This window comes from Bos indicus x Bos taurus, chromosome 22 (genome assembly GCF_003369695.1).
Source record: "Bos indicus x Bos taurus breed Angus x Brahman F1 hybrid chromosome 22, Bos_hybrid_MaternalHap_v2.0, whole genome shotgun sequence".
Lineage (NCBI taxonomy): Eukaryota > Metazoa > Chordata > Mammalia > Artiodactyla > Bovidae > Bos > Bos indicus x Bos taurus.
In genome coordinates, this window is record NC_040097.1 from 17,246,509 (window position 1) to 17,272,213 (window position 25,705).

General features: G+C 39.7%; 1 protein-coding gene across 4 annotated transcripts in view; it reads right to left on the reverse strand.

Moving 5' to 3' along the window:
* Nucleotides 1–24,511, reverse strand: part of DENND6A (DENN domain containing 6A) — a 72,836-nt gene extending 48,325 nt beyond the window's left edge. For 2 of the 4 annotated variants that reach the window (XR_003507917.1, XM_027523920.1), the window contains exons 1-3: nucleotides 24,215–24,451; nucleotides 6,924–6,962; nucleotides 6,785–6,827 (exon numbers count right to left, since the gene is read on the reverse strand). Coding sequence is in view for 3 of the 4 variants with exons in the window: in XM_027523920.1 (XP_027379721.1) it covers nucleotides 6,785–6,827; nucleotides 6,924–6,962; nucleotides 24,215–24,451 (319 nt within the window). In the remaining variant the exon portion in view is untranslated. Of the gene's footprint in view, nucleotides 1–6,784; nucleotides 6,828–6,923; nucleotides 6,963–24,214 lie in introns of all 4 variants that reach the window. The other 2 variants (XM_027523921.1, XM_027523919.1) reach the window with 1 other exon arrangement.
* Nucleotides 24,512–25,705: the final 1,194 nt, after the last annotated feature.

Sequence of the window (25,705 nt, forward strand, 5' to 3'; positions counted from 1 at the left end):
TCCTATTCCGTTTTCTCCATGTAATTAAAACTTTTTGAAAACTGTGTGTGTGTAATGTTGATTCACAAACATAATAATGGGCAAAAGAAACTAAATACAATAGAACACAAATTGTTCAAATCCATTTATATAGTTTTTTTTTTTTTTAAAGCAGGCAAACTATAGTGTTTAGGAATGTACAGTTGGATGATAAAACTGTAAGGAAAAGCAAGAAACTTAATACTGTAAGAATCAGTACAGTGATTTGCAAAGCTACATGCATCCTAGTGTTCACAGCAGCATTATTTACAATTGCCAAGGTATGGAAGCAATCTAAGTGTCCATCAACAGACGAACAGATAAAGATGATGTGACACACACACGCACATATACACAATAGAATATGAGCCAGAATAAAAGAATGAGCTTTTTGCCTTTGCAGCAACATGGATGGACTTGGAGGGTTTTCTGATAAGTGAAGTAAGTCAGATAGAGAAAGACATACACTGTATGATATCATTTCTATGTAGAAGGGAAAAAAACAAAATAAACTGTAAGCAAAACTAACAAAATAAAGCAGACTTGCAGACACAGAGAACTAAAGGTTGGTTACCAGTGAGGGGTGGGGGGAATAGAGGGAGTGGGAAGGTGGGGGGTATAGACTACTGGATGTGAGAGAGGCTATAATGATTATTGTACATTAAAAGGAATACAGTCAATATTTTACAATAACTGTAAATGGAGTATAAATTATTAAAATTACATTACAATGTTTTAATAAAAAGAAAAAAAGAATCAAGGATAGTGGTTACCTTAGGAGAGGGGAAGGAAATAGTGTTTGGGAAGGGACATGAGACAACTTCTGTGGTATTGGCAAAGTTCGATTTCTTGACCTTGTGTGAGTTTTATATTTCACAATGAGAATTAAAAAAAAAAAAAGATATAGCAGACTCAGGAAGAGTTCAAGTAATAGACTTTCCATTTTAATCATTTCAATTATAAATAAAGGTTTAAAACTTTAATCATTTTAGCAAACCTCTTAAAACATTACTTTGTCAGGCAATAATTACAAAAAACTGTAAATGCTCTAAAAAGTAAAAGACACAAGAAGCAGTTTGTCACTCAGATTCTTCCTAGTTACTGTATTTAGAACTAGTAAGATTAAATACAGAATGTGCTCAAGAGTTTCTTACCATTATTACACACAGCAGTACTTCTATTATTAGTATATTAGTATTATACACAGAAGTACTTCTATTTCTTTAGCACATGAAGTTCTCATAAAAGAAGGGAAAGTGAAAGCTGCTCAGTCATGTCTGACTCATTGCAACCCCATGGACTATAAAGTCCATGCAATTCTCCAGACCAGAATACTGGAGTGGATAGCCTTTCCTTCTCCAAGGGATCTTCCCAACCCAGGGATCGAACCCACGTTTCCTGCACTGCAGGCAGATTCTTTACCAGCTGAGCTACAAGGAAAGCTCAAGAATACTGGAGTGGGTAGGCTATCCCATCTCCAGCAGATCTTGCCAACCCAGGAATCAAACCAGGGTCTCTGCATTGCAGGCAGATTCTTTACCAACTGAGCTATCAGAGAAGCCCAGCTTGATATTACGTTTAAGTTTTTTAAAAAGCAACTCAGTTTATATACCTACATGCAATTACAGAAACTAGTATTTCTTTGGTGGAGAAGGGAAGAAACAAAGAGGACTGGAGAGTGAGTCAATTCAGTTTTTTTTTACTTGTTACAGCTGACGGTTTATAATAAGGAAAACACATGAGACCAGAAATAATGGAAAATACTCCTAGCATTGTTTTAGTCCAACGGATTTATACACAGATGGTTCAGCTTTTCTCTTTAGAAGACAGAAAGATCCACTGAGAAGTACACACTAATTTCTCTGAGACACTTAGCAAGATACAGCAGAGAAAATGCAATGGATTTTAAGAAAGAGAAATATAGGTTCTGAAGGGATGCTGAGCTTTATGCAAAGAAAGTAATTAAGTTCCCACAGGCCTTCATCCCTACCCACCCAGCTCCATTCCAAATCATGGGCATGCTGTAAGAATTTCCCAGTGGCCAGCTGTACCTGCAAGTTGTACAGAACTGGTCAGGAAGCTAGATCACCAGGTCACAAAGGCTTTAGCCAATGTCTTTGTGAACTGAGGTAAATGGTTACCATTTCATATTTCAGAAGTCTGTCCCTTCACACACAAAAGGTTACTAAAGGAATATCAACCCCTTACCTGGGCAGACCTTTGTTCTCAATCCTGACTTCACTATTAACGGGGCAGGAAAAGAGGCATAACGGATGGGCAACCAGGTTGTTTATATTTGCCTTTAAGAAAACAATACCTGTGGAGGGTGGGGCAATCCTGATACCCTACAACCTCATCAAAAATAAATCTACCTTGTTAGTATGACCCATCCAGTTTGCCTATTTTTAATAATAGAGTGAACCCCTACGTAAGAAATATGATTACACATGAATGATGGTGAAGTATGACTGTGAACATGAAGGAAAAGTTACAATCTGAGGAAAAAGGAGTCACGATCAATGGGAAGTAGTCCCAGGTCCATCAATAATTAACCTTCTACAGGTTACTTAGCCTAAGTGACTTGTCAACAAAAGTAAGAGGCATCCTAAAAGTCACTTTCGGCAGTTATGTTCGATAATTCTAAAATAAAGTTCCACAACCAACCTATGATTCTACTGAATTCCAAGCATCTTACCCAATATACTAAGAAAACGGAAGATCTATAAAGATCCAAAAAGACCTAAAAGTCATGCAATGTGTGCCACAGCTTTCTGATTATTAACAAAAAATGGGAAAAAGTAAATGGAAATTACTTTTTCTTTATTAAAATAAAGGAATAAAGAATTTACACAAATTTTAAGATTAAATGGCAGCTCTCCAAAGAAAATATGCCTTTACATGGCTTCTTGATTAAGAACAACAAAAATCCTTTCCTTGATAAAAGTAGCAGGTAATAAGGAAATGGCAGGTTTGCTCAGCAAACCCCCAAAGCCTGAGGAAAATTCTACTTTAATTAATCTAACATAATCTTTACTAGCCTCGAAAACAAATGAATAATCCGACATTCTTTATATCAAGAAAGTTCCTGTAGCCTTCCTCCAACATCCTTTTCCAAACAACTAAGTTGTTAGGAGCGAAATCAAACAGAATTCCAGGTCAAAACTTTGTCGTTATTTTGTCTGCTTCAGAAGTGGTTCCACCCACCCCCAGCTCAATACATGAATTGAGCGCCCATTTCAATGAGTGCTCCCTCTGTGGTAGGCACTGTCAGGAACATTTTGGATACATTAACTCATCTGGTCTTCATGTTTCTCAGGTAAGTTCCCACTGTTAGTCCTGTTTGTGAGGAGGAATTCGAGGCACAGAAAAATTAGGTAATCATCCGAAGAAATAAATCTGCTAAATGGTAGAGTAAGAAGAACCTGAGAAGTCTGAATCTGGAGCTGATACTCTTGAGCATTATTATATCATACTGGTTCTTTCAAGTTAAAATGGACCTCAAAACACCACTTCCACTAATGTGAAATATCCAGAACAGGTAAATTCATTGAGACAGAAAGCAGACAGGTGGTTGCCTGGGGCTGGGTGAGGGGAGGGGAAGAGAAGGACAATGGAGCATGAAGCGGGTGATAAATATTTTCTAAAACTGACTGAGGCAATAACAGTTGCACAACTCTGGGACTGTACTAAAAATCACTGAATTGTACATTTTATAAGAGTGAACTGTATCTCATAAATCTTTTTTTTATGGTACTTCACTGCCAACTGGAGCAAATCAAAAGTTTCTTTTCTCCTCTCAAAAAACAAAAAATCCTTCTAAAAAGTACCCCTCTGACTGAAGAGTTGCTGAACTCACTGGTTTCTGGGCCAGTCCTGTCAGTTTCAGCAACTCCCATACAAACACCAAGCAGTATGCCACAAACAGCTCTCCTCCTATTTATCAAGGGCACAGATGATTTTATCTTCTACATCTGCCAATGAAACCAAGCCTGCAAAGCTACAGGTAAACAGAAGACACTTTCCCATATCAAAAATATTACTTGAGATTTGAGGGAAAAAAACTTACATATTTTTTTCTAAAGGGAAGAGACAACTTCAGAGTATTTTTATTTCAGCAGAAAACAGCTATAGAGCAGATCAGAGTAAGACTAATAAAAGAAAACATGAGACTTTAAGCGTGAGCTCCATTCCTGGCCTCCAACTCTATGTGGTTACTCTCTTTGTGATGAGAGTTGGACATGCTGAGAAACAGGAGTTTAGAGCAGAGCTTCTCAAAGTGTAGTCCACAGACTGACTCTTGTTACAATACATGACAAAATAAAAACTCAAATTGAGAGCACACATTTAGAAGCCCTTACAGCAATTTGATATTCCCATGACAAATCCGGACTTTCATATGGTTTTTCCCCTTTTCATGGTTCTAAAAGTTCATGTGCATAGCATTCTGTAAAAGCACTGGTCCACAACAGATTGGAAATTTTTTAAAAATCAAAACTGTCCTTCAACACAGATGAGTGTGAGAATGTGAGGAGAACTGTTTTCACTATTGAGAAGTGTAAAATACATGACGATATCCCAGCTGTTTACAGAGGAAAAAAAAAAATCTGTTGAGACAAATACTATCTTACGTCTAATCCATCCAGAATAAGGATTAATCTTTCCCTTGGATTCATCTTTACTTGAAACTCTCTACTAATGCTGAGTTTTCCCTCTGGTCAGGTTTAGAACATGGTGATTATAGTCCTTGGCTATCCATCACAGCCTAAGGATCAGGAATGCATATATCCAAATGATATTATAGTAAATAATGAGAAAAATAGCTGACAAATATTTATCAGAGAGAAACCATCCTTTAAACATAGGTTCCTAAAGATAAAAGCCATTCAAATGGAACAAAAGACTGAAATCTAAAAACAAAAAAACAAAACTTTTTTCTCAAGTCACAGTACCTTAGGTGTGTGTATTGGTAGTGGGGGAAGGAAGTGGACTGCCAAATCCTCCCACTGAGAATCCCCAATTCTTCTTTATCTGTATAACTTAACATAGACTCTAAATGCTGTTTTGCTTTTTTTTAGAGTGTGCACCATGGAAACTAAAGCTAGATTATGATTCTCTCCTAGAGATTGCTCTACTCCACCTTCTGCAACAATTCAGCTATCTTGGGAAAAATCAAATCCATTCCAAAGTTGGCATGGTACTGATTTCAATTTCCATTTAATGAACGCACAAGTGAAACAAACTATTTGGACAATCGCAATTGAGAATAGCGATCTCAAATATATACAAAATGCAGAGTCTCTTGTTGTCTAGATTAATATTCATCTGTTAAAATGGCAAGGTTGATTTTACTTCTAAGCACCAACCGTATTTTGAATAAAAAGAAGCACACTTCATTTGATGTGCAGCCTATAAAAAAGGCTTTACAAAACATACGTGGGTCATTCAAATGCCTAAAATACTGAACACATTCTTCTTTTTGGCCCCATGGAGTCCTAACCACTGGACCGCCAGAGAATTCCCTGAACAAATTCTCATTTTCCAGATTTACACTTGAGTTTACGTTCCAATAAGAAAATGACTCATATACAGACTACAAAACTACAAAAGACTATCCAATTAACTTCTTAGTTTTGATGCGCATGTAGAGAGGTGAAAGACAGCCATGAAAACCAGCCATGATCTGAATGATCTGAAAGAGAAGAGTGTGCAGTGTAATCCACTGGGATTCCAATCACATAAAGTCTGTTTATCCTGTAATCCATACAACTCAGCTGACCTTTAATCATGGAAGTCCAATCCAACACTCACTAAATCAGAACTACATGTGTGTGCTTTAACATCCTTTCATTAACAGGCAAAACATGCAAAAAGAGTCTGTTAATCCAGGTCACAACAAAAGTCCTCCTGGAATTTCTCAAAGCCATCTTTTTTTACTAAATTATTTTTTCCTTACATATTTCATGAAAGCTGAGTTCGAAATGTCTAGAGAAAATCTCTAGAGCATTTATAAGGAAAAGAGAAAATGCTTTAAAAAACTAAAATGTCATGTCTCCCAAATCAGATTATCTAAACTAAATTAACAGGATATTAGAAGTAACCACAAAAGGAAAAGGAGTCTGAAGTGCCTTTGAGTCACAGTATTCTAACTGTGTGGTCTAAGAAGTTGTGTTCTGGTCACTCTAAGCCTGAAAAACTATTTTGAAGTGAAACACAAAAGGCAACCTGAAAGATTTCAACAATTAGGGTCACACAAAGACAGAGTTTGAAAGAGACCAGCAAAACCGTTTAATAATAGCAAACACTTATAAAATACTTTCTATAGTCAAGCACTATTCCGAATGCTTTATATATACTAACTCATATAAACTTTTGCAAATAACTGATGGCCAGGCTTTATAACCATGTTCACCCTGATATTTTTTAAATCCCTACTTTTACAGAGTTCTTGGAACTAAAAGAAAACTACTTCCTATAAATCCTCAAACACACCAATGTTGCTGATTTTCAGGCTTATTATTTCAACAGTTTATTGCTCCATGCTCTTTTACCTCATTACGAGACAATAGTTACTTTAAAAGTTGAACAACTAACACCTACATAAGATGTGACTAGACATCATAAACTAGATATCAAAATCACTAATCCATTAGGCTGAAAATGACTTTGCTAGACTACTATGCTATTTTAATTAATTTTCACATATTAAGAACAAAATCAGTATTCTCAATATAAAATTCAACAGAAACACCACATGAAAAATAGTTACCTGAATTTGAATCTGGAAAAGACAAATAGCAAATATTGGTTTTCTGAAAAAGAAAACAAAAACTATATATGCTGACACATACACACCAATAAAAACAGAAATACAACAGTAAACAACCTAGAGCAATGTATTCACTTACTTCTTTATCAGTAAGTCTGGAATGCTGAGGATAGATTACCTGGAAGAAAAAGAGAGTAAACTTTGTTAGATAAATATATGAAGTATATACTACAAACATTAGTAGGGACTTCTAAAATACTAGTCAGCTATTATCAAATCGTTTCATGAAACAGTTCACAGTGAAAACAGTGAAACGGGAGAAGCTGGGAGAATTGAGTAGGGTTTACATTTGGCAAAAAAAAAAAAAAAAAATTGTTTTAAACCAAAGTTATCTCTAAAACTTGGGTGAAATTTTGAGTTATCAAGAATAATTTACCTGTGGAGAAAAGGGAACCCTTCTACACTGATGATGGGAATGTAAATTCGAACAGCCACTATGGAGAACAGTATGAAGATTTATTAAAAAATTAAAAATACGAGACAGCAAAAGAGACACTGATGTATAGAACAGTCTTATGGACTCTGTGGGAGAGGGAGAGGGTGGGAAGATGTGGGAGAATGGCAATGAAACATGTAAAATATCATGTAGGAAACGAGTTGCCAGTCCAGATTCGATGCATGATGCTGGATGCTTGGGGCTGGTGCACTGGGACGGCCCAGAGGGATGGTATGGAGAGGGAGGAGGGAGGAGGGTTCGGGATGGGGAACACATGTATACCTGTGGCGGATTCATTTTGATATTTGGCAAAACTAATACAATTATATAAAGTTTAAAAATAAAATAAAATTGGAAGAATAAAAAAAAAAAAAAAAAGGCAAAATGAAAAAAAAAAAAAAGAAATACCGTATGACCCAGCAATCCCCCTCCTGGGCATACACCAGAGAAAACCATAATTTGAAAAGATACATGCATCCAAATGCACTATTCTTAATAGCTAGGACACGGAAGCAACGTAACTGTCCATTAACAGAGGAATGGATAAAGAAGTGGTATGTATATACAAAGGAATATTACTCAGCCATTAAAAAAATGCCCTTTGCAGCAAAACAGATGGATCTAGAGATTGTCATACTAAATAAGTCAGACTCAGAAAGGCAGATATCAAATGGCATTGCTTATATGTGGAATGTAAAAAAGAAAGGTACAAATGAACTTAAATTACAAAACAGAAGTAGAGTCATAGATAAAGAACACAAATGTAGGTTTACCAGGAATGGCAGGGGGCAGGGATGAACTGGGAGATTGGGACTGATACATACACACTACTACATGCAAAACAGATTTAACTAATAAGGACTATGGGCTTCCCTGGCAGCTCAGATGGTAAAGAATCTGCCTGCAGTGCAAGAGACCTGGGTTCAATACCTGGGTTGGGAAATCCCCTGGGAAAGGGAACAGCTACCCACTCCAGTATTTTTGAAAAATATATATATAAAATTGTTCCATCTTTTTCATATCTACCTGATCATTACCCTGATAGCTTAGTTGGTAAAGAATCCACCTATAACGCAGGAGACCTTGGTTTGATTCCTGGGTTGGGAAGATCCTCTGGAGAAGTGACAGGCTACCTACTCTGGTATTCTTGGGCTTCCCTTGTGGCTCAGCTGGTAAAGAATCCACTTGCAATGAAGGAGACCTGGGTTTCATCCCTGGGTTGGGAAGATCCCCTGGAGAAGGGAAAGGCTACCCACTCCAGTATTCTGGCCTGGAGAATTCCATGGATTGTATAGTCCATGGGGTCACAAAGAGTCGGACACAACTGAGCCAACTTTCACTTCACTTTCACTTCCAATAAGGAACATCATAGGAAACTCTACTCAGCTCTCTGTAATGGCCTATATGAGAAAAAAATGTAAAAAAGAGTGGATATATGTATACATATAACTGATTCACTTTACTGTATACCTTAAACGAGCATAGCATTATAAGTCAGCTAAACTCCAGTAAAAAGTTTTAAAAAATTTACCAATTGAATTGCCAGCAATTCAAAGTTTATAAAGTCTTTTTTTTGTAGCCTAAAATCTAAAGAGATCTTGAGCTACCAGCTGGTAGCTACTTCAAGAAATAATTTTCAATTGATTCCAAGAAATACAAATCATTACTTATTAAAAGTAAAATGAAAAGGAAAAAAATAATTACCTGCAGTTTAAGAAATATCAGAGGCCATCTTCCTGCCATAAAGCCTATCCCAATTTCTCCAATCCCTTTAAATAATCAGAACACTTTCCTAGACAGCTCCATTTAGTGCCTGCAGTGACCACAGCCACCTTCTGAGGGAAACTCCTGCCTCAGAGCCCCCACAAAGGAAGCAAGATGAGGCTACAACAAGCACTGGCAAACACCAGACCCAAGAGCACCCACTCTATACATCAATCAACTGCCCAGATGTGGCTGAGCATGAAAATTCTGCCCAAATATCAGTGCCCAAGTTGGGCCAGTACAGATTCTCTGGAATGTGAAGAAGATAGGGGTACTCTGAGGAGCAGGTTAGCTAGTGGCTGATAACCAAAAGGTGAAAAAAATCACACAAAATGTAGCTGAACTGTTTTAATACTGGCTTGCTAATGTGGGGATCCATGGCTTCTCAATTCTGGAAGAATCCATGAGTTCTTCTATTCTGCAGTTGTCCAAGAGTCTGAAAATCTTACATTTCTAGAAATAACATATAGTAATAGCACATAATGGGGCTTCCCTCATAGTTCAGCCGGTAAAGAATCTGCCTGCAATACAGGAGACTCAGGTTCAATTCTTGGGTCAGGAAGATCCCCTGGAGAAGGAAATGGCAACCCACTCCAGTATTCTTGCCTGAAGAATCCCATGGACAGAGAAGCCTAACAGGCTACAGTCCACAGGGTCACAAGAGTCGGACATAACTTAGCGACTACAGAAAGAGAGAGAAAGATAGCACATGATAAACCGTATTAAAGTGGTTTTACATATTTATTTATTTAGTTCTCACAATAATAGACAAGGCTAGTAAAATGGTATCACCATTTTACATATAAGAAAACTAAGGTAAAATAAAAAGATGAGAATTAACCTTTTCTGAGCATCTTTTAGAGTTTCTAGTTTTCATAACCGGAGAAGGCGATGGCACCCCACTCCAGTACTCTTGCCTGGAAAATCCCATGGATGGAGGAGCCTGGTAGGCTGCAGTCTATGGGGTCGCTAAGAGTCAGACACAACTGAGCAACTTCCCTTTCACCTTTCACTTTCATGCACTGGAGAAGGAAATGGCAACCCACTCCAGTGTTCTTGCCTGGAGAATCCCAGGGATGGGGGAGCCTGGTGGGCTGCCGTCTATGGGGTCGCACAGAGTTGGACACGACTGAAGCGACTTAGCAGCAGCAGCAGCAGCAGCAGTTTTCATAACAACTCTGTCAATTCTTCTTATCTTTACAGAAAAGGGCACAAGTACACATTGGTTACATAACTCTCCTAAAATCTTTTCATTTAGTAGGTGCCAGAGCCAGGCCTTGAACTTAGGTCTGTCTGATATCAAAGTACACAAGCACCACTCCTCACCCCACCCATAGTGGCACTCGCTAACATGCAATCGCAACCCTCTTTCCCCACAGCCAGGACGTGACATACACTGCTTCTCAATTCAGGGGTATGGGGTGGATCTACAGGGCTGATATGTCACATGAAAACACCCATTCTATTCCTGGAAGAGAGAACGACACCAACTGAATATTTGCTCTGTTTTGCTTTGTATCCCATGTTGTGACCAAGCTGACTTAACCTCTGTCTCCACAACTCATGAAGGTAAGAAACTGGTCTGTTTTGTTCAACTCTCTTCACACCTAGAACTGTTTCTGGTGCATAGTAGACACTAAAGAAATATTTCTCCAATCAGTGGATATACTCTCACATTAGTTCTATTTGACAACTCAGTATTTAGTAAAATGTTGTCTTCTTTAAGTATACATAGATCTCCCCTGCTTCACCTTGAGATCATTTTCCTTGTTACCTTTAAAGGAGAAATGGCAAACTTATAATCTACTTAGCCATATTTATGAAAATCTCATTACATGTAAATTACACTAGAGTTTGCTGGTCTAAAACATATTGACAAGTTTAGTGGTCTGTAACAGCTCAAACTTAGGCTCTAAAATCACTTTTATGTGAATGCCCTTCAAATTTTTATTTCCTCAAATCAAAACATCAATTGAAAGGCAAATATACAAAGTTAAATTTTTTGGTATTACATGAAGACATCAACCATGGTTCCTTTGGATTTTGGTTTCTTAAGTTTCAAAATATTAGCATGATAATATAAAAAACAATATTGCTATGTTTTACCCACATATAGCAGTACCTTAAATATATATATATACATAAAACATGTATATATGTGTATGGATGTATATATTTAAGGGGCTTATATATGCTATATATATTTATTAATAAGTAACTTTTTTTAAAGATATGAAAACTGCATAATCTATCCAAGTCTGCCTTTTATGGGATTCCCTGGTGGCCCAGTATTAGAACTCCACCCTTCCACTTCAGGGGACCTGGGTTCAACCCCTGATCAGGCAAGTAGGATCCCAGAAGCTGCACAGCAAGGGCAAAATATAAATAAATAAATAAAAAGTCCACCTTTTAAAAATTCTGATTGTACTAGACTGTCAAATAGTATCTAGAATTTCATTTTAATGTATTCTGTTAGAACTACTCAGTGTCTTATTTTGGAACAAATATGATGTTGTAAAAGAAACAATGCATATTTATATGCTATAAATATAAATGGCCACACTGTACTTAAGATCAGAAAAATTCATACTTAACTTTAAAAACCTCAACTCCCTATTTAAAAAACAAAAGAAAGAAAAGTAACCACCACCAAGTATATGGAAGTGCACAAATTGCCACCATTACTAGAATTGTTTTCTATGTACATACTTTATTTTGCTTTTTAAAAAAAAGCTTAAATAATAAGTTTGTGCTTAGTCGCTCAGTTGTGTCTGACTCTTTTGTGACCCCATGGACTGTAGCCCACCAGGCTCCTCTGTCCATGGGCATTCTCCAGGCAAGAATACTGGAGTGGGTTGCCATGCCCTCCTCCAGGAAAATAGAAGTTTGGGCAATGACTATTAGTTTGGTCAGTTAGCTCCTGATACCTACATGGAAATTAACCAACTGTAGATTGGCTCCAGAACCTGGAGATGCCTCTCACTTGAAGTTTTCTCACTCCATAGCTCAAGTAAAGGCATCTCTGTCCCCCCAGCCACTGGCATTCCTAGGAGGCATCAAAGGGAGATAGAGAGAATCAACTAATGTCAGTCTGGTTTTGTTACCTATGTTAAGATCTCCCATGTTACAACAAAAAGGGGAGAGAGAGGTGGTCAGTTAATAACCCAAGAGAAAATTAAGTTTTATTTGATATAATTATTAAGGCCTAAATATGATAACAGGCTGGATGAAGCTCAAGCTGGAATCAAGATTGCCAGGAGAAATATCAATAACCTCAGATATGCAGATGACACCACCTTTATGGCAGAAAGTGAAGAGGAACTGAGGAGCCTCTTGATGAAGGTGAAAGAGGAAAGTGAAAAAGCTGGCCTAAAACTCAACATTCAAAAAACTAAAATCATGGCATCTAGTCCCATCACTCCATGGCAAATAGATGAGGAAACAATGGAAACAGTGACAGACTTTATTTTCTTGGGCTCCAAAATCACTGCAGATGGTGCTGCAGCCATGAAATTAAAAGATGCTTGCTTCTTGGAAGAAAAGTTATGGCAAATCTAGATAGTGTACTAAAAACCAGAGACATCACTTTGCTGACAAAGGTCCATCTAGTCAAAGCTATGATTTTTTCAGTAGTCATGTATGGATTTGAGAATTGGACCAAGAAGAAGGCTGAGCAGCAAAGAACTGATGCTTTTGAACTGTGGTGTTGGAGAAGACTCTTGAGAGCCCTTGGACTGCAAGGAGATTAAACCAGTCAATCCTAAAGGAAATCAACCCTGAGAATTCACTGGAAAGACTGATGCTGAAGTTGAAGTTCCAATACTTGGATCACCTGATGCAAAGAGCTGACTCATTGGAAAAGACCCTGATGCTGGGAAAGGTTGAGGGCGGGAAGAGAAGGGGGTGACAGAAGATGAGATGGTTGGATGGCATCACTGACTCAATGGACATGATTTGAGCAAACTCTGGGAGACAGTGAGGGACAGAGAAGCCTGGAATGCTGCAGTCCATGGGGTCACAAAGAGTTGGACACGACTGAGCAACTGAACAGCAACAAAATATGATCACATATTTCACATCATGATATGACAGAAAAAAATATGCCTAAGAAAAATATTAATATATCTGCTGGAAAATAGTATTACAAAATGTTTTAAATGGGTGTATTCAAAGGTACATCTCTCTGCTATTTGCCCTTATATACCTACCATTCCCACCTCAGTATGAAAATAATCATGGTCCCAGGAGGAGGAAAATTAGGAATACCAGCTAACTTACAGCCAGTATCACTGGGACATGGAAAAAATTCATTCCTGCCATGCACCCAAGTTGTGTGCAAATGGGTGTCAACCTGACATATGTGACTACGTGTTTGTCTCTACCACATGACCCTGAGTGGTATTCCAGACCTGAGACTGCATTTCCCCAGAAATACTTGCCTTGATCTCCTACAGAAACATCAACTTGTATATAAGCATCATCATGACCTTAAGGAGAGCATGAATTCAAAACACAATGAGAATTAGGTCTTCAATGAACAATGAAGTGTACTGCAAATGGAAATTGTTTATAGGCAAAAAAACAAGTCTACATTTTTCAACTGGTATTATCTTATGTAATTAACTGGCTGAAAAATATTTTAGGATATAGTAAATATAATATGATATCTCTTTTAAGAGACTTTTAAATATGAAAAATAAAGCAATGACATCCAGTAGCAATAAGTACACCAAAAATCCAAATGTCGATTGCTAAGTATCATTCTTCAGTAAAAAGAATCAGGGCTCCTTGGAGAGGTAGCTGATAACACAGCTGGGGCAGGAAAAATATAAGATGAGCCAAGAGCATCTTGTGGTGCCAGAAAGAAAAGAAGTGCTTAAAAAGGGGGAGGCATGATTTTCTGGACACAGAAACCAATCTGAAAGAAAAAAAAAAGGTACCAATGCTCAAAACTGGAAAAATCTGACCAAAAACATAAACAACAGTAGTAACCCAAATAATAAAATAAGTATCCTTGAGTCCATATTGATAGAGAAGATGGAGAGACAGATGGTTGGGTGGATGGATGCAAATCATAAATCCGACACAGGCCTAGGCTACAGGATCCATAAAGATTTCTTACATTTCAACAATAAAAAGTCAAATAACCCATATTTAAATGGGCAAAGGATTTCATTAGACATTTCTCATACAAAAGGCCAATAAGTACATGAAAAGACACTCGATGTCATTACTCATTAGGGAAGTACAGATAACATTACAGTAAGACACCACCTCATACTTCTACAATGGCTGTAATCGAAAGGACAGACGAAGTGGTAGCAAGGATATGGAGAAATAAGAACCCTCATACATTATTGATGAAAATAGAAAAAATGAAGTCATATTGGGAAACCATTTAATAGTTTCTCATAAACTTAAACATGGAATTACCATATGTCTCAGCAATTTTATTTGTAGGTGTATAGATTCAAGAGAAGTGAAAACATACATTCACACAAAAACCTGTATATGAATGTTTATAGCAGCACTATTCATTATAGCCAAAAAGTGGAAACAATCTAAATTTTCATTAAATGATGAATAAATTTTAAAAATGTGATATATCCAAATAATGGTATAAAACTCAACCATATAAAGGAATGAAGTACCAATACATTCTACAACAAGGATGAACCTTGAATACATACTAAGTGAAAGAAGCCAGACACAAAAGGCCACATGTTCTATGATTCCATTCATATGAAATATACAGAAAAAGAGAATGCAGAGAGGCAAATCAGATAGTGGTTGCCAGGGGCAGAAGGGAAAGGGAAATGGGTCATGACTGAAAGTGGACCTAAGGGAAATTTGAGGGCAGTAATAATATTGCTTCTTGATCTCTACTGTAGTGATATGGCACATTGACTTAATGGAAATTCACCAAAATACAGACTTAGGATTTGTATACTTTTTTATGTTACACTTCAATGAAAATGTTTACTGATTTTAAAAAGTGGAAAAAATAGCCAGAAATCATAGTATCCTCAAGTCTAAAATTTCTGCTTGCTGAAGATCTAATGTAAATTATGCTACTAGAAAACCAGATAGTTTGAACATGGAATGGACAGTAAAGCACTTCTCTCAAAAAAAGAGTAAAATTAATCATGTGTAAAATAGGTTGTCAGTGGGAAGTTGTTATGGGAGAAGGGAAGGGAGGCCCAAGAGGGAAGGAGCATATATAGATGTATTTTATATATATATATATAATTATGACTGATTTGTGTTGTTGTATTGTTCTATGGCAGAAACCAACACAACAGCGTAAAGCAATTTTCTTCCAATTAAAAAAATAGTTTTTTAAAGAGTAAAGTTTAGATACAGTTTTCCATATTTCACATCAATCATCATAGCAAGTATAAAACATAAAGTACTGGTGAAAGAACTTGACAGTAGAACTTCCCAGATTATCTCCAGATTATATAATTTAATAACTGAATCAGAGACTGAAAAATGAAAGTGAAAGTGAAAATGTTAGTCACTTAGTCATGTCCAACTGTAGCCCACCAGTCTCCTTCGTCCTTGGAATTTTCCAGACAAGAATACTGGAGTGCACTGCCATTTCTTTCTCCAGGGGATCTTCCTGACCCAAGAATTGAACCCGGATCTCCTGCATTGCAGGCAGACTCTTTACCATCTGAGCTACCAGGGTAGGAATTGGAGATTACTACCACCAAAGAAGCCCTTGTAGAATCTGGGAGCCTAAGAAGCTCAAGGGGTCACTAAGGTTTTAAATCTCAAATAATAGAGCTACATCAAGTTACCATGAACTGCTACTATTTCACAACGAAATTTAAAGGCCATTATTGGTCGTGGTGGTTTAGTCGTGTTTGACTCTGGCAACACTATGGACTATAGCTTGTGTCCATGGGATTTCCTAGGCAAGAAGGCAATATCCTTCTCCAGGGCATCTTTCTGACCCAGAGATGGAATCCAGATCTCCTACACTGCATGCATATTATTTATTGACTGAGCCACCAGGGAAGTCAAAGGCCATTATTAATACCCTGCATATCCTATCCTAACCTTCACTGTGGCATGGCCTACCTTCCACGCTAGACTCTAATCTCAATGAAGGAAGAGATGATCAAGGCTTTATCTACAGAACATACCAATGTTTGGATATGGCAGTTGTCCAATAAATATCTGAATAGATGGCTCAATGAGACAGTATAACATGCAATCACACACACCCATTTCGATTAAAACAGTGAACATGCTGAGGATCAAACACTGAGGCTTTAAGTCACCAGAAGAGAGAAAGAAACAAAGAACACCTCTCACATAACTGCCTTTATCCTTCTCAGAAAATAAACAGAAACTTTCCTAAGATACAGAAAACTGTGATGACTACTCTAGGTTCTACTTTGCTAGGGGATAAGGAGGAATACATAAGCAGTGACTCAAAAAAAAACAAAAACAGAAGGGAAAGAAAGGAGAGTCAGTTCTGCTAAATGCTCTTTCAAAATCGGCCTAAGTTTACCCAAGAGCAGAGCTTTATCTTCAATTTGTTAGGGAAAAATAAAAAAGGTTGAGGGAGGATCAATAATCAAATGATTATAAACTATCCTGCTTTTTATAATTTCAGTTCAGTTCAGTTCAGTTCAGTCGCTCAGTCGTGTCCGACTCTTTGCGACCCATGAATCGCAGCACGCCAGCCCTCCCTGTCCATCACAAACTCTCGGAGTTCACTCAGACTCACGTCCATCGAGTCAGTGATGCCATCCGACTCTTTGCGACCCCATGAATCGCAGCACGCCAGCCCTCCCTGTCTCCCTGTCCATCACAAACTCTCGGAGTTCACTCAGACTCACGTCCATCGAGTCAGTGATGCCATCCAGCCATCTCATCCTCTGGCGTCCCCTTCACCTCCTGCCCCCAATCCCTCCCAGCATCAGAGTCTTTTCCAATGAGTCAACTCTTCACATAAGGTGGCCAAAGTACTGGAGTTTCAGCTTTAGCATCATTCCCTCCAAAGAAATCCCAGGGCTGATCTCCTTCAGAATGGACTGGTTGGATCTCCTTGCAGTCCAAGGGACTCTCAAGAGTCTTCTCCAACACCACACTTCAAAAGCATCAATTCTTCGGCGCTCATCCTTCTTCACAGTCCAACTCTCACATCCATACACGACTACAGGAAAAACCATAGCCTTGACTAGATGGACCTTTGTTGGCAAAGTAATGTCTCTGCTTTTGAATATACTATCTAGGTTGGTCATAACTTTTCTTCCAAGGAGTAAGCGTCTTTTAATTTCATGGCTGCAGTCACTATCTGCAGTGATTGTGGAGCCCAAAAATATGAAGTCTGACACTGTTTCCACATCTATTTCCCATGAAGTGATGGGACCAGATGCCATGATCTTCGTTTTCTGAATGTTGAGTTTTAAGCCAACTTTTTCACTCTCCTCTTTCACCTTCATCAAGAGGCTTTTGAGTTCTTCTTCACTTTCTGCCATAAGGGTGGTGTCATCTGCATATCTGAGGTTATGGATATTTCTCCCGGCAATCCTGATTCCAGCTTGTGCTTCTTCCAGCCCAGTGTTTCTCATGATGTACTCTGCATATAAGTTAAATAAACAGGGTGACAATATACAGCCTTGACGAACTCCTTTTCCTATTTGGAACCAGTCTGTTGTTCCATGTCCAGTTCTAACTGTTGCTTCCTGACCTGCATACAGATTTCTCAAGAGGCAGGTCAGGTGGTCTGGTATTCCCATCTCTTTCAGAATTTTCCACAGTTTATTGGGATCCACACAGTCAAAGGCTTTGGCATAGCCAATAAAGCAGAAATAGATGCTTTTCTGGAACTCTCTTGCTTTTTCCATGATCCAGTGGATGTTGGCAATTTGGTCTCTGGTTCCTCTGCCTTTTCTAAAACCAGCTTGAACATCTGGAAGTTCACGGTTCACATATTGCTGAAGCCTGGCTTGGAGAATTTTGAGCATTACTTTACTAGCGTGTGAGATGAGTGCAATTGTGCGATAGTTTGAGCATTCTTTGGCATTGCCTTTCTTTGGGATTGGAATGAAAACTGACCTTTTCCAGTCCTGTGGCCACTGCTGAGTTTTCCACATTTGCTGGCATACTGAGTGCAGCACTTTCACAGCATCATCTTTCAGGATTTGAAATAGCTCAACTGGAATTCTATCACCTCCACTAGCTTTGTTTGGAGTGATGCTTTCTAAGGCCCACTTGACTTCACGTTCCAGAATGTCTGGCTCTAGGTCAGTGATCACACCATTGTGACTGTCTGGGTCGTGAAGATCTTTTTTTGTACAGTTCTTCTGTGTATTCTTACCACCTTTTCTTAATATCTAATTTAACTGACCTGAAATTCTCTTCATCAAAGAGGTGAAATACAAACTATATGTACATAGAAATAGGTTATGTCATAGATAATCAGCAAAGTGAAACCTACAAAACTTGATTCCCAGAAAGTGCTTTAAATACTTGTGACTTACACAAGGTTAGCTTGGATGATTCACATCCAAAGCTGTGTATTTTTTAAATAAATTTAAGGCAAAACAATAGGAGTGACAGAATAGCCAAGATAGTCCCACACTGGTTATTGAATGTATGAGGACGCTAATTATAAAAAGCAGCTAACATACTGGGCATGCATTAAATGACAGACATTAATTTTTACACGCTTTTATCTCACTTAGTACCTCCAATAACATTTGCAGGATATTATTTTCCCATTTTATAGTTGAGGAAAATGAGACTCAGAGAACTGAAGAAACTGGCCAAAAATCTGTTAGCATATGTTCAACACCCCAAGCTTGTGTTCTTTGCACTAGATTGAAATTCTGTCCAACAAGTTGATAGGTCATGGCCTTCAAGAGGGGGAAAGCCACCAATGATTTCTCAACTCATAAAATCACAGGCTGGAGAGGTTCAAGAAAGTGAAAGTGAAAGTGAAGTCGCTCAGTCGTGTCCGACTCTTTGTGACCCCATGGACTGTAGCCTACCAGGCTCCTCCCTTGATGGGATTCTCCAGGCAAGCGTACTGGAGTGGGTTGCCATTTCCTTCTCCAGGGGATCTTCCCGACCCAGGGATTGAACCCAGGTCTCCCGCATTCCAGGCAGATGCTTTAACCTCTGAGCCACCAGGGACATTACCTCCTATGATGTTCTACATGTTCTATGAGTTCACATGATTTGCATATGAGCGTGTATGTGTGCTCAGTTGCTCAGTCATGTTCGACTCTTTGTGACCCCATGGACTACAGCCCACCAGGCTCCTGTATCCATGGGATTTTCCAGACAAGAATACTGGAGTGGGCTGCCGTTTCCTTCTCAAGAGGATCTTCCTAACCCAGGGATTTAAAGGCTCTCAAAAATGAAGACCATCTCTAAGGAAGAGTGTACAGGTGGCAAACAACTCTTCACAATGTGAAGAAAAATAGAAATTACTAAATATCCAAATTAGGGGAAATAGTTAAATAAGTGGTAGTCCATAAAATTATATTTATGAAGAATCTTTAATGCTATGGCAAATTGTTTATGAGAATCCTTATCAATAAAGGCAGACTCTTAAAGCAGATCTGTTTGGGAGATTGCTGCCCAGACCATGCTTCGAAGTGTCCCTTCCCTTTGCTGGGGTGAACCTAAGTGGCCACTACGGAAACCCTGTCTCCTTACTACAGCTGACTAAACAAAAGGGAGCATCTGACCCATGCTGAACCAATCAGATACTCTAGTATTTGAATTGAGCTTCTGCCTGGCACCAGAATACAAAAGTAGAAGCTTGGCTAAAATCAGTACGATGGAAACCCAAAGTCAGGTGAAATGGGGGAGCAGAAATTGAGATCCTTGCAGAGGAAACCAGCCTCAGCACAAAGAATGGAAGAGACAGGCAAAGAGAAGCAGAGACAAAAGACCACACAGCTCCATAGAGACAAAGGCAAAATCCTGGGGCTTTCCAAATCCCATGAGGTTCAACCCTGCTTCCTGCAACTGGGTTCCCAAAGACTCCTTACAATCAATTTCTCTTTACTTAAATTTGAGAGGATTGCTGCTCTTAATATTCAAATTTGTCCTTGACAGATACAAAATTATGTAAAGAAAAAAAAAGGCACTAACAAAAATGTCAAATATCAATCTCTTAGTATAATTATGAGTGCTGCTTTCTACTATTTATAATTTCCTTTCTTGCCAGATTTTCAACAATGAGCATATTATTACTCAATCAGGGGGGAAAAAAAAAAAAACATGGAATAAATGAGGCAATTCTAAATTCAGATAATGAAGGCTTTACCATATAATCAGGTAATTTCACAGAGCTGGAAGTGACATAGAGTATATAAAATCCAGAAGATTTCAAACCTTGTTTCACAGGACGCATGGTGTCACAGTGGTGATGCTAGGGCCATCTCAGGGGACGAGAAAGAAGCTGAGCACACCTCCTGCAGTCAACACCTTTTGTGGTCTCTTCCCAACTCAAAAGAGCCCCTTCACTGTTCCCTTCTAGGTCAGGGTTGCCAGGGGACATGTTCTGCAACACAGACCACTCCTCCAACCACTTAGGTCTTCAGCTGATTGTAGCACACTGAGAATCTACCCCAAACCAGGCCTGAGTATCTTCCTCTGGTGTTTGGGATGGCAATGACATTTACTCTCTTCATTAAAGTGGCTGAAAAGGGCAACTTAGCCATAAAGATCACAGAAGCAGAGAAGTCAGTTTGCAATGGAGCATAAAGCGTGAACAAAATCCATAAACACGAGCATAAAGGAGGCTTTCCTGGTTTTGGATTCTAGCCATTTTCTCTAAGTCCCTTTAGTTTGTACCTTGGACATCTTGAAGTACCTCTGTGGCCTGAGCAAGTGTGCCTTTTTTCCCTAAGCGATAGTTTCTGTTGTCCAAAACAGAATATATACACACAAGCCCCATTTCAACGAGATTAGCCACTAAGGTACATCTGACTTTTTTCTTTTACACAGAGAAAGCTCCCCAATTTAAAACAAAACAAAACCGATTCTAGTATTTCATTTCATTTTTCTGGTGAGAAAACTAAGGTTTAAAGGCCTCATCTCCACAAAGCTAAACTTAGGGGGTTCTCTTCATTGAAAAAGAGATTTTCAGTGCTTCCCAAACACAGACTTACATAGATCTTACTGAACCCAAGGCACTTGGATGCTTCATCAACATTGTTATTTAACCCTCACAACAATGCCATGATAAAGGCACTGTTAACCTGTCACAGAGGAGCGTAAGGCTCAGGAAAGCTAAGTAACATGCCCTGAGTCACAGTGATTCAAGCCTACGAAGTCCAGCTTTAGAATCTAAGTTCTTGATCAATACTCTACTTAAGCAGGGATTTAAGCTTAAGTAAGTGGCATTGTTTAGGCATTTGTTTAAAATTTGCAAATGGTACTTTCTGTCATGGCAGAACAGACTTGTTAAGTCTCTCTCAAACTTAAGACTCAGTAACTGCATTTCTGATAACAGGACTGAGGTGGCGGATATACTGTCCAAACTTAGTTTTTAAGTTATTTTTCAATTAACTTCCCTTCTGAATCCCTATAGTTGTTCATTATAGGAAGTAGGGCTGAGGCTATTAATCCATTTACCCAACACAATTCCACACTTAGCTTTTTTGCCCCATTACAGCCACCCCTCCTGTCCATTTCTGGCCTTGATACGGTGGTAATGGGGCTTCCCAGGTGGCACTAGTGGTAACGAACCCACCTGCCAATGCAGGAGGCATTAAGAGACACAAGTTCGATCTCTGGGTCGGGAAGATCCCCTGGAGGAGGGCACAGACATTCACTCCAGTATTCTTGCCTGGAGAATCCCAGACAGACGAGCCTGGCAAGCTACAGTCCATAGGGCTGCAGAGAGTCGGACACTGACTAAAACAATTTAGCATGCATGCATGGCCATAATGGAAAATGAAATATATACTTCTACTATCTTGTTATATTGTTAATTTATACTTTTTTCCTTCATTTTAAAAGTGGCAATATTCTACACTTCTCGGGAAAAGAAAACAAAATTAAATTGTGTTACCTCTTAATGTATTTTTCTTGGAATCCTTTATTAGGGAACCTTCTCCACCCTCACCCTTTCTAAAATCAGTGATTCTTAATCTGAGGACAAAGGATCAGGAGGTCCATAAATGCTCCTTAGACAGTTAGTAGAAGCATATACAAAATTTGTATTACTATTTTCCTAATGGCGAGAGCTCATGAAGTTTGTAACTTATTTGCATCTTGGACCTTCAAAAAAAAAAAACCCAGAGACCTAAAGAAATAGGAAATGAAATTCAAAATAGTCTAAATAGTCTCAGGGATTCACATTTTTTGAGTACCTCAATACTTGCTGCTGCTGCTGCTAAGTCACTTCTGTCATGGCCAACTCTGTGTGACCCCATAGACAGCAGCCCACCAGGCTCCTCAGTCCCTGGGACTCTCCAGGCAAGAATACTGGAGTGGGTTGCCATTTCCTTCTCCAATGCATGAAAGTGAAAAGTGAAAGTGAAGTCGTTCAGTCGTGTTTGACTATTAGCGACCCCATGGACTGCAGCCTACCAGGCTCCTCCGTCCATGGGATTTTCCAGGCAAGAGTACTGGAGTGGGTTGCTGCTGCCTTCTCCCAATACTTGCTAAGTATTGTTTATTTGGTCAGAAAAAACACAGAAGTGTTATAAAGAATGCCCAAATGGTGAGTCTGAATGGATCTCTTTTAACTATTTAAAAATGTTATCTTTCTGACTAAATTGTATTCTACTCTATATATATAGTTTCAGGTTAATATGTCAATGTAAATGATAGATGATTTACAAATCTCTTCTTTATAGTCTTGGGAACTATTATTTTCACCTTAAAGTGCTGTTTATGTACTATCAGTTTTTTATTGAACACTGTAATGCGCCAAGCACATTTAGCCCTATCCTCTAGTGCGATTACTTCTTGATTCTCTTCTAAATTTAGTCTTAATCTACAAATATGTTATAGTATATTCTTCATATACGTATGCCCAGAAACCAGGATAATACCTAGATCTTACAATGGCTGAGCAGGTAAAGAATCTGCCTCCGACGCAGGAGACACAGGAGACGTGGGTTCGATCCCCTAGTCATGAGATTCCCCTGCAGAAGGAAATGGCAAGCACTCTAGTATTCTTGCATAAAAAATCCTATGACCAGAGGAGTCTGGCGAGCTACAGTCTAAAGGTTGGCAGAGTCAGACACAGCTGAGCAACTAAGCACAAGCACGCAATGTGTATCGAGCTGCATAAAATAACACACATGACAGGCTGACTACACACTCCACATTAAGAAATACATCCCTGGACAGTTTTCATAGACAACACATGCCACTGAAGTCAGAATGAGAAGATTCATTACAATCTGTCATTGCCACCAAAACAAAGATATCTTCTAGGCATCGGTCGTTCTTTTCTTGGATGCACAAAGACAAGTAATCCCTTATGCTACAAAAGGGGCCCTAAATAATGTCAAGAGTAGTTAAGATTACAATGCCTTTTAACAAGGCGCTATAAAGATTGAAAACTCGACAAATTCACAAGCGAACGATTTTCCTTCTGATTGTCTTGGTAGGAGCTTTCAGGTCGTTTCAGAAGCAACATCAAGAAGTAACAGAAATGAGGAACAAAGGCAGGAAAGAGCGAAAACCTCTGCTGAGATAAGCATTATGGCTCAGGCTGAGTGGAATGCTCTAAGAGTCCCTGCAAATGACCAAAACAATCTGAGTCTAAAAAAAAAAAAAAAAAAGTTGGTTGTGTGAGGTTTGGCTACTATATTATAGTTCACCATATGTCAGGGACATTGTTCGCTTCTTGAAAAAGTCCCAAACATCCTGCCTGTGGTTTTCTCCGGGTGCCGCTAACCATTCTAGTTATTCCTGTGACACCGGGTTAAAGGAAAATGAAAACACGACCATCATCAGCCAGTATTTAGGAGGGGCCTAAAGAGAACTTTTCACCCTTAGCCACAGCCCACGATCCTCCCACGGGAACTGCCTCTGGACCGCAGCCCGGCTGACAGCGGAGGGGCTGCCGGCCACGCCCGGATGCGCAGCGGCCGGGGTCCAGCCCGGCCGGCCGGCGGGTCACACGCTCTGTCGGGGCCGCCCCGGCGCGGGGACAAAGTGCGGCCGGGCCTCACCTCCACGGCCTGGCCCAGCTCCAGGTCGAAGCCCACCACACACACGCAGTGCAGCCAGGCTGAGAAGCCGTCCCAGCGCAGCAGGCCCCGGCTGCGGCCCTCGTCCTCTTCATCGTCCTCTGGCGTGGCTCCCGCCACCACCACTGCCGGCGCCTCGCGCTCCTTGTCCGCCGCCACCGCCTCGTCCAACGGCCCTCGGGAGCCGGGCCCCGAGCCTGCCAGGCCCCGCAGAGCCATCCGCCGCCCCCTGGCCGTTCGCGCCGCCTCCACGGAGGACCGCGCCGCAGAGGGCGCTGGGCTCCGCGCAGGCGCAGCCGCAGCTGTCGCAGCCGCGGGGGACGGGCCGGGCCGGGGAGGGGCCGCAGCGCACGTGATCCTGGGAGTCCGGCTCTGCGCGCGTAGTCTGGTCCCGCCCCCCGAACTTGGCGATGTCGCGCAAGCACTTGACTGAAACTGTCAAGCCGGCTCTAGCCTCCTTGCTTTAAAGCTCGTCAAGCCTGAAGCAGTGTATCCTGAAACCCTTCTTCGCAGTCCGGCGACCAGGGAAACAATTATTCTTGGAATGACACCGTTCGTAATTATAAGGTATTACAAAATTGTTAGAACATAGTGGTAACAGTGGCTAACATTTATTGAACACTTACTCTGTGACAGATGAAATGCCAAGGAAGTAGTTACAAATATTACTTCATTGAATCTAGTGGGTAGACATATACTAGATATTTATACATCTTTTTAGATAAACTGAGGTTCTGAGAGGTTACCTGACTAGTCAAGCAAGTACTAAAACTCTGATGCAGGCTTGCAATGCACGCAGGCAATTTTCTGTGCGTTCATTCAGCAGTGTCCTCTCCACAAAGTCCCCTCCCATCTTTCTTGGCCTGGCTTCCTGTGACTCATTCAACACTCACACATCTCCGCACCCTTCTGCAGCGAGCACCTCTACAACAACCTATGGATTACTGTCTCTCAGCAAGAGTCTAGTCTCCTGAAGCTTAGTATTCTTGGAGATCGGCTTCGGACTGGGTAAGCAGGAGGCGCTTGGTCTGTGGACTGATTATGGATCCACCCTGGTACTACTGACTAGGATTCATTCAGCGCCTACTATGCTGAGCATAAACTGAAGAACAGAAGTAAATAAGAAACACACAGTAATGCTCCAGTAGGAAAATGAGTAAAAGACAATGGATAATAACTCACAATAAACGTGTGTTTTGAAAAACAGCACAGTATTCATGCTTTTACACACTTTATCTTTTAAAAATATAAATTTATGTGGCTGTATTGATCTTAGTTGTGGCACTCAGGCTCTTGCTGTGGCTCAGAGCCTCCAGAGCACTTGGACTCAGTTGCTCTGGGTATGTAGCATGTGAGATCTTAATTCCAGTGTCCCCTGCTTTACAAGGTGGATTCTTCTTCTTTATTTGTGACCACTTCTGCATTTTTCCATTGTGTTTAATTTTTAAAACAATAGTTATTTTTTTGGCTGCG